This window comes from Gavialis gangeticus, unplaced genomic scaffold (genome assembly GCF_001723915.1).
Source record: "Gavialis gangeticus isolate Ggan-Ray unplaced genomic scaffold, GavGan_comp1, whole genome shotgun sequence".
Taxonomy (NCBI): domain Eukaryota; kingdom Metazoa; phylum Chordata; order Crocodylia; family Gavialidae; genus Gavialis; species Gavialis gangeticus.
This window is the reverse complement of record NW_017729019.1, coordinates 13,301,723-13,310,970: the sequence shown is the minus strand read 5'-3', so window position 1 is coordinate 13,310,970 and position 9,248 is coordinate 13,301,723. Positions and strand designations below refer to the sequence as shown.

The 9,248-nt window shown below is 68.8% G+C and overlaps 1 protein-coding gene across 1 annotated transcript; it reads right to left on the bottom strand.

Moving 5' to 3' along the window:
• Nucleotides 1-2,755: 2,755 nt before the first annotated feature.
• OLFML3 (olfactomedin like 3) lies at nt 2,756-4,885 on the bottom strand. Its single transcript, XM_019514104.1, has 3 exons — nt 4,734-4,885; nt 4,217-4,502; nt 2,756-3,821 (listed from the first exon to the last, which is right to left on the bottom strand). Exons 1-3 carry the CDS (start codon nt 4,857-4,859, stop codon nt 3,037-3,039), a joined length of 1,197 nt encoding a protein of 398 aa, XP_019369649.1. The 5' UTR covers nt 4,860-4,885; the 3' UTR covers nt 2,756-3,036.
• Nucleotides 4,886-9,248: the final 4,363 nt, after the last annotated feature.

The following is a 9,248-nucleotide window of genomic DNA, read 5'->3' as shown; positions in this document are numbered from 1 at the left end:
GCGCATGCCAAGCGCCCGCCCCGGCCAGGGAGAGCAGGGCTCCTCGGGGCGGCTACTAGGTCTCCAGACGGTTTGCTGGAGGAGCCGTGTGGCCCAGCTGTCCAGGAGCTTCAGCGTTTGCAGCCTTGACCAGCGCCGACAGCCGCTGCGGGGACGCTTCTTGCAGCGTCAGGATCCATTTGGGCCGGCAGCTCCGGGGGCAGCTCCTGCGCGGGTGCCGTGCGTCCCCGGGCTCCAGCACACCCTGCTCGCGCCGGCGGCAGTCTCCCCCCATGCTGACACGAGCGGCCGCCTGTCCCGGGAGGGTGCAGGCACGTCTGAGGGGCTGGCTGGGGAGCGCCTCAGGCACCGCTTTGACCTGGGCTTTGGTGGTGACCTTCTGGGGTTTGCGCCGTAGTATGGGGCAAGCGCGGTGCAGGTCACCGTCCTGGACAGACTGAGCTCAGTGGCCCTCGGCTCGGCCACGAGAGGAAGCTTTGTGCCTCTCTCATGGGGGAGGAGCACCAGGGCCAGGCTGGCGGAGGCGCCGAGTACCATAGGGGCAGGCTGGAGGTGCAGGGTCAAGTGTGGGCACCACAGACGCCCGACCAGCCAGAGCCCGTCGGACTATCTGCTCCAGAGGCCTCACCGTGCACAGAGCGGGGCTGATGACCCGCGGCTCCGGCATAGGGCTGAGAGGGGCTGGGAAGAGCCAGGCTTGACTGCCAGGAGGCCCTGGGGGCCCCTCGCGACTCCCTCCGCGTGTCGCAGAGCCGACCTGCCCGCAGACCAGCAGCTGCTGCGCTGCCGTGCGCGGCTGGCTTTGTTCCCCGGGGCTCACGTACAGTTACGTCTTACCTGGACCGGGCGGCTGGGCGCAACCCAAAGGTCGGATACACGCGTGTGCAGGCGTCTGCTGAGTCTGTGCAAACCGACTGGTTAGGATGAAACAGGCGCTTGCTGTGGGGGGCCTCTGGCCATGCAGACTGGTGCGTGGAGGTTGGTTCCCCCGTCCTGGGTAGCGCTGGGCCAGTCGTGCTGGGCACTGGGCCGGACCCGGCACCGCCTGCCCCTGCGCTGCGCAACACGGCCGCGTGCCTGGCTCTGGGCTGGCGGGCTGCTCTGGGGCAGGCAGCAAGTCCGTGGCCGAGCAGGAGGAGAGCTGGCACCGTGCTTGGCCCCTGCTCGGACATCCTCTGGGCCATGGCTGTGCACCGGGTCTGCCCCCCGCAGCAATGCTCCCAGCCCTGTTCTGCCGCAGTCGTGGCCCGCCCCTTCCAGCTGTGCTCCCGTGATGCTCTCCAGGCCTGTGTGTACACAAGTGCTTCCAGATGTGCACATCTCCCAAGTGTCAAAGGCGCTGCATGGGCTCCAGCCCTCTGTGGAGCAGGCAGGGGCCACGTACCTCCGTCAGGTGGGAAGGGCAGAGAGGCCAAGCAGAGAGGAGCCATGTACAAGCCCGCCTGAGCCGCGGCCCTGCCTGGCTCAGCAGGGGGAGGAAGGCGTCCTTAGCACGAGCCTCGGCCTCTCCAGCACAGAGTGTGGCTCCAGCAGCCAGGGACCGGCCCTGCGTTGCGGGCTCGGGGGCAAAGGGGGATTCACAACCAGGGCCGTGGTGGGGGCTGCAGCACGCAGGGGAGTGCTGACCACCGCGAGCTGCTGGAGCGGGGCACCCGCTCCCTCCCAGCATCCCAGTGTCACCCACGGGTCATTTGCAGGGCACCGTACGGCCATCCCCCAGATGCATCCTGCCGCCTTGTCGCCTGCGAAGCCAAGGAGGCGTGGGACGCTGGCACGGTGCGCAGCGCCCTGGCGCGTGACGCTCTCGAGAATCAGAAACCTGGCTCTCGTCAGCAGCGAGCGCTGGAGCTGAGCACTGTCAGGGCCCGCCGGCCGGGGACTGCACAGCCCAGACACGCTCCATCACGAGAGGGGCCATTTCCACTGCGGCCCGCACTGGAGCAGCCCTGTGGGTCCTGCCCACGTGGGGAATGGGACCACGTGTCCAGCACTTGGGCCAAGCGAGGCTCCATCCGGCCGTGGTCCTAGGGCTGCAACAGGCGCCTCGGGTAAGGGGCCAGCAAGGGCAAGGGACTTCCCCACGGGTGTAAGAGAGCTCAGCCCCTGGCCCCGGCTGCAGCGGGCGTGCGTGCAGCCCCGCAGCCCTCCCCCGGCCTCCGCTTGCACCCGGTGCCGCGGGCTGCAGGGAAGGGGCGGCAGGTCCTGGTGCAGACAGGGCCCCGAGCCCGCAGCAGCGCGTGGCAGACCCTGGCAGCCTGGCCCCCCGCGCTCACTCGCGCAGCCCGTTCCCCTGCTTGACGGCTCCCTGCTCCAAGCCAGGCCTGGCTGGGCCTCTCTGGGGGAGCTGCGGCCTGGATCGCCTCCCGCTTCCCCCCCCGCTCAGCCTTGCGAAATCCCCCTGCCCACGGCCTCCCCGTGAACCTCCGTCCCCACCATCCAAGGCCGGTTTCCTGATGGAGCCGAGCCCAGGCCTTAATCCCCGCTGGGCCCTTCCGCCCTTCGGCGCGGCTCGATGCAAAACACGGAGCTCCCGTCTCCGGACGTGCGCAGGGAAGGGGTCTGGGGTGGCCCAGCGCCCAGCCATGCTCGCCAGGCGGCACAGGGCTCAGTCTCCCGGGCTGGAGCACTGCACCGCGGGGCAGCTGAAACCCCCTCAGGCAGAGCGCTGCGCCAGGCTGCCGGCAGCCGTGCCACGGGGCAGCGGGGAGGCAGCCCCCGGCCCCCAGCTGGGGATGCAGGGAACACGTGGGCGAGCTACAGGAGTGGAAAGCCCTTTATTACACCGCCGCTGTGGCTGGCAGGAGCCCGACAGCGGGGCCGCAGGCCGGCTCCAGCAGCGCTCCCCGCACGGCCTTCCCGCTGCCAGGCTGCTCTCAGCATCTGCCGCGTCGGCGGGGGGCAACACTACCCCGGAGACGTGGGTGAAGGCAGGGGGGGCTGGGGGCGTTTTGCCACGGGATCCCGGCAGGGATGAGGCGCCGGACGCTCAGCGCAGAGCCTGCAGGTGGGCAGAGGTCCCCGGCCAGGCCCAGCCCCTCAGACCTCCGTTTTCTTCTTCATCTCCATGCGGTAGATGATCTGGTAGCCGTCGTCCCAGGCGTAGATGTGCCTCTCCTTGGGGTTGTACTTCATGCTGGAGTGGGAGCCGTAGCGCTTGGGGAAGTAGACCAGGGAGGCGTCCTCCGAACTCAGGGTGCCGCTGACGTCGAAGACGCACTGCACGCGGGAGCGGCTGGGCAGCCGCGTGTTGTACACCACGTAGAGGGTCCCGCACACCACGAAGGCGCTCTCGGCATTCTCCCGGGGGCACGGCGTGTCCCACATCTGCTCGATGTCCAGCGAGCGGGGGTCCAGCTTGGCCAAGCAGATGTTCTTCTCATTCTCCTTCGTGGCGTAGATGGCCCAGAGCCCCTCCTCGTCGGCCACCACGTCGATGTAGTTGAAGGCAGAGAGGCCAAACACGGGGATCTGCTCCTCGGCCGGGAACACGGAGCTGTCCACAATGGTCTTGTTGGCCAGGTTGAACTTGATGACCTGGAAGGTGCCGTGCTGCCGGATGTAGTAGAGGTGCCCGCCGTACACCAGGTGCCCCGTGCCCACCCAGGGGTGCGGCAGCTTGATCCGTGCCGCCTTGCGCGTGGCGGAGAAGAGCGTGAACTCCCTCATGCGGGGGAACACGTAGACCGTGTCGTTGGCTGTGCCGTCAAAGACGTAGATCTTCTCCGAGGTCCCCACGGGATCCTTGGTCCAGAGCCCGGCAGTGCTGCCGAACCGCTTCAGGATCTTCATGGCCTTGACCTGGGAGATGGTGTCGCTGCAGTCTGCAAGAGTACAGGGAGCCCTGAGGCACGGCCTGCCCGTGGCCCCATATGCGCACAGAGGGCAGTCGCGATCTCCCAGCAGGGAAGCCCGCCGGGGTGAGCGGCTGGTTGTAGCAGAGGAGCTGCGGGCACGGGGCCCCGCGGACCCTGTGCTTCTCCCGCCAGCGGCTTGCTAACCAGGGGCTCGCACCCACTCGCTGCCCCAGTGGCTCTGCCAACAGGACCTTGGGGCAGAGCCGTGGCAGCGGGGCAGTCTGGGCGCTATACCGCGTCATGGGCAGGAGGCAGGCCCAAGCGCGGGGCGGATGGCAAGCACTGCGATGGCAGCATGATGCAGCAGGGATCAGGGCCCTGCAGTCCCTGCCCCAAGCCGCTTGCCCCCAAGCCCGGCTCACCTGTCAGCTTGTCGTACTTCTCATTCTTCCGCTGCTTGGCCGTGGCCACCTGGTTCTCCACCAGCTTCTCGTCCACCTCCACGCAGGGCGGCGCGGGGTTCTGTGTCTCGAGGTAGTCCACCTCGCGCTCCAGGCGCTCCACGCGCACCGCCGTCGTCTCCACCTCGGTGTGCAACCGCTCCCGCTCCTTCTCCATGTTCTCCATCATGGTGATCACCTGGTTCTTGAAGTCGCGCAGCTCAGTGGAGTAGCGGCTGCTCTGGTCGTGCCACTGCGCGATCCGCTCCTGGGGGTAGTGGGGGACACATTGGACCCCTGCTGCCCACAGTACCCCCGCGATGCCACCAGCACCAGAGTTGCAACCCCCTGCCCCTGCAGCCCCCACGTGCATTCCCCTGCGACCGGGTCCTGGCAGGAGCGCGGCAGCGTGAAGCTGCCCTGCAGCGCGTGCTCTGCCCTGTGGAGCCGGGTCCGCGGGCAGGTGCAGGGCAGGGCAGCATCACCCCGGGGCGCGCACCTCTAGCACGGCCAGCCGCCTCTCCATGTACTCCATGAACTGCTGCTGCTGGGCATCCAGCGCACCCGCCAGGAGCGCGCCGAGGAGCAGGCAGAGCCGGGGCGCCATGGCCGGGCCAGGCAGCATCTGCGCAGCCCCAGCTCAGCGCTCTGGAATGCTTGGACAGTCGCGGGGGGAGGGACGCGGCCGCCTTCCCTGCTGATCGAATCCAGATGGCTCCAGCGTGGGCCCAGCACCAAGCACCTTAACCCCTTCCTGCTCAGGGCGCGGGGCAGGTCATGCTGCTGCGCAGCCCCGGGGAGTGGGCCAGCTCCACGGGGTTCAGGTGCAGCACGTGCCCAGGGCTTGGGGACCGGCTGGGCACAGAGCGCAGTGCTCCCCATGGGCCTCAGCTCTGCTGCGGGCTTGCTGAGCAGCCCTGGCACAGGCTCCAATGCCCCTGCACCCGGGGCTCCAGAGCGATGCCGTCCCCGCGCTGCCCAAGCTCAGGCGGGAGAGGGGGTGTTCATGCCCGCTGGTTGCCATGAGGGGCTCAGGCTCCTGGGAGGGCACGTGCTGTGGCGGGTGCTCCGGGGACTCGGCAAGCCTGCCCAAGCCAGGGCCTGTGTGCTGGGCGGATGGTGCACACACAGGCAGCCCCAGCCCGAGGAGTCGGGCCTGGGCACAGGCAGGCAGAGGCCAGGACAGGACGGAGGTGAGGGGTCACAGGTCAGAAGCAGCACCGAGAGCCCAGGCTGCCCCAGGCCCAGCCCTGGCGCAGGGGCTGCCAGTGCGACACGGCTCCTTGTGAGGATGGGCCTGACCCCATGGCTAGCTGCCCCAGCCCCTCAGCATCGCCAGCGGGCCCTGCAGTGCCTGGACGAGGTGCCAGCACCCGCAGGCTTTGCAGGAAGAGGCAGGCGGGTTCCTCCCCGGGCTGGTTTCCAGCTCCCCGCCTCCCTGAGAGGAGCTAAACACAACCAGGTGTGCGAACACAGCGGGTGGGGGGTGGCTGAGGCGCCGGGAACAGAGGGGAGCTGGCGTGGGCCAGGGTCTCGGCTTGACAGCCAGGCCCCGCGCCAGCAGCCCCTCTCAGCACAGCGCGTTGGCAGGGCAGGCGCAGCGTGGTGGGAGGGAGCCCAGCGAGCTGTGTGTGCCTGCACGGGCCTGGGCCACGGGGAGGAGGCATGACAGCGCGTTGGTGCCTGGCCCGTGGCAGCCGCCCCTGCCTCGTGGTCCACAGCAGCAAAGCCCAGCAGAGGCAACCGTCTGCCTTGCACGATGCAATACCGGCTCCTGCTGGCACCGCAGCCGGGCTCGGGCCCCCGCCATGCCGGCCAACACTGGGACGCTGCCCGCCCTGCGCTGCGTCTCCTGGGATTCGGGGGAGCTGGACGGACTCTGCACGGGGCTCCTGCCTGTCTGCCCGCTGCCCTCCCCCTGGCCTGTGCCCCGGCAGGCTGGGGTGCGCGGCGCCCCGCAGCCATGCACACGGGGGGTTAGCTGCGCTGGTCCTGGGCGTGCTGGGCCCACTGCCGCGCCTTCTGAAAGCCGTGCACGCCATCTAGTGCTGGTAGCTGGGCCACGGAGACAGGCCCTGTGCTGGGGCCGCGCTGCCCAGCCAGGCCGTGGCGGTCGTCTCCCTCCGCAGAGCACACCTGTGCCTGGGCCCGCCGGGAGCCACGCAGCCAGCCGGGGGGGGAGCCCACGCCCTCCTCCAGCTGCACAGGGGAAGACCTCGGGCTCTCCTGGGGCCTGGCTGCCTGCACACCCAGCGCCTCTACCCTACCAGCCAGCTTTTCCGTGGCGTCCGTGGGGCTGCGTGGTCTGGTTACAGTCCCACAGAGGCCTTGCCCTTACCAAGGGGCTCTGCTGTTCCCCTGGGCCTGTGCGCTTGCTCCAGACCTGCTGGCTGCCTGCTCCCTGCTCATGGGGACACGGAGAGCAGCCTCAGCCGTGGCAGCACAGAGGAGCTGGTGCGGAGCAGCCGCGGGGCAGTCAGGCTCGCCAGGGCGCGGGGCAGGGGCTCTGGGGCAGACGGAGCAGAGCTGGGCTCTGGATTCCTGCTGTCACTCCATCCCCATCCTGGTGGCCCCAGGCCCCTGCTGCCCCTCTCCTTCCCCTCTCCGACCCCAGCCAAGGGGTGCAGCCCGGGAAGACTGGCACCCAACGGCACGCCCAGCGCTAAGTGCTGCTACCAAGGCGTCAGGCGGGGGGAGGCCACAGGTTTGGCAGAGGGCCAGGAAACACGGCGTATGCTCCCTGCGCTCGTAGCACATCTCGCCCCGCAGCACAAGCGCGGGCGGGGAAGAGACCGGGGCGAGGACGTGAGTGCGCAGCCAGGCCAAGCCCACGACCCCTGTTGCGGGGAGGCCCGTGGGTGCGGGTAGGAAGATCCCGACTCTGCTGCGGACTCCGTGCCACTGCTGGGACGGGCAAGGGCCAGGTGCTGCGGGCGCTGCCACATGCCGCCCCGCGTGCACACGTGTGCGGGACCTGGCCCCGGTGTCGTGCATACTGCGGACATGGCGGGTGCGCCGCGCTCCCGCCCGCCCGGGTCTCGGCACAAGGCTCGCGTCTCCCCCCCGCATTTCCCACGTGCCCGGCTTCCCCCGCATGCCCCCCAAGGCTGCAGGGGGCATCCCACGGCGGGGGCCCCTGGCCTGCCCCTCGCGCGGCTCCTGCGCGCCTTTGCCCGGCACAAGCTCACTGGGGGCCGAGCGGCGTCCTGGGCCTGGCGCGGTGACCCCTCCACGAGGACGAGGACAGCCGCCCTGGGGGGCTGCTCCGTCTGGGTGTTGCCCAGCGCCCACCTGGCTCGCAGCCCTTTGCCTTTTGGGGCCTGGAGGCAGCTGGACCTTGGTCTGAGCCGGGCCCCGGGGAGGGTATGTAGGCAGGCGGCCTGCCCCGGGTCCCCATGAATCCGCGCTCTGCAGGACACGGCTGTCCAGCTCCCCGAGGGCAGCCCGAGGCCGCTGCTGCCCCCAGCCCCGGGTCTCCCCGAGAGCCAGGGGCCCCGCGGGGCTGAGTGCTGCGAAGTGCAGGCTGGGGCCGGATTCCCTTGTGGCTGGAGGCCTCCGACCCCTTGTCTGCACCCCTTGGCTGGGGTCGCACAGGAGCTGGGACCCTGTGGTAGTCCGTGCTGAGCAGCCGGAGATCACCGTTCCCCACAGCCCAGGGACACGTGCTGTGCAGCTTCGCTCTTTCCAGGCAGGTCCTGGGCCGGGAACCCGTGCCGGGAAACAAAGGCAGAGCGCCCGGCCTCCAGCCCAACATCTCCGGACTCGAGCCCCGGCGGCTGGAACAAGTCCTGTCCGCACGGCAAATACGATGGCCCCTGGCCTGCAGCGGCTGGGCAAGCAAGAGTGAAAGCCAGGCCCAGAGGACGCTGCCCCTGTGCAGTCAAACCCATGGGCCCTGCCTGAAAGCACAGGGCCTTGGCCGCCAGGCAGGCAGGACCCACGGCCTTCCTGCGGCTCCCCTTGCAGTGGGGCCAGTGCGTGTGCGCAGGGAAAGAGTCAAGGGGCCCAGGAGTGAGGGCCTGAACCAGCTAGGGCCTGTGGTGCACAGTGTAGGGCCTCTGCCTGTGGGTGCTGCAGGCCTGGGTTCAGGTCCAGGTCTTTCCCCTTTTGTGGGGAGGGGCCTGGCCTGTGCATGTCAAGGGGCCCAGGGCCGAAGAAGCTTTCAGCCTTCCCTGGTAGTCTGGTGGTAAGGGTGCTACCCTAGGTGGCAAAAGTGGTGGGTTCAAGCCCCCCTGGCTGGAGTCCTCAGGTTCCTTGCTCCTCAGTGGGTGCCTGTGGCAGGGGCTGGGTTGTATGGGCAAAGGCTGTGATGGGAGGAAGAGAAAAAGATGAGGTGGGAAAAGATTTTCTTTGCACTCTGAAAATTGCTTTTTCTGCCCCTGCACCCCAAAATCAGGCCAAAAAAAAAACCCGGCAGACACCGGGTGGCTCAGGACATATCCAATTGGGCTACAACTCCAAGTCCCCTCCGGCTTTCAACCACGATCACCTCTGAGCACCAGCTGTTAGGCAAGCGCCGGAGGGGAAGTCGGTTGCATACTAGTTGGGGCCAGAGGACTCAAGCCTTGCAGAGACTTGAACCCGCAGCCCCTGCCACCAGCAGCAGTGTCCTGAACCACCCTTCTAATGGGCCAGCCTGACTGCATCCCTTCCTGCGTGTCTCTCGACCCACCTCGCTGCCTGCCCTGCAAGCAAACAGGCACCAGGCACCCGCCCTGGGGCTTAAAACGGTCAAGCTGTCAGCACCAGGACTCAAACCCACAGCCCCACTCCACCGCCAGCCAGCTCTGGCAGACCCTCTCCTCCTGGCCACTTGACCCACCACCTGCACCATGCACTGGGCCCATTGAAAAGGAGCCCTGGGGCAGCCGGGCCCCCCCCCTTGCCTCAGGGCCCAGGGCAGTGGCACGGGGCACGGAGCCGCACTGCGCTGGGATGCCCCCCTGCGTGGCCTCTGCACGTCCCGTGTTGGCCGGGGCGGTGGGCTTCACTGCGAGCGGGGCTCCTCCTGTCC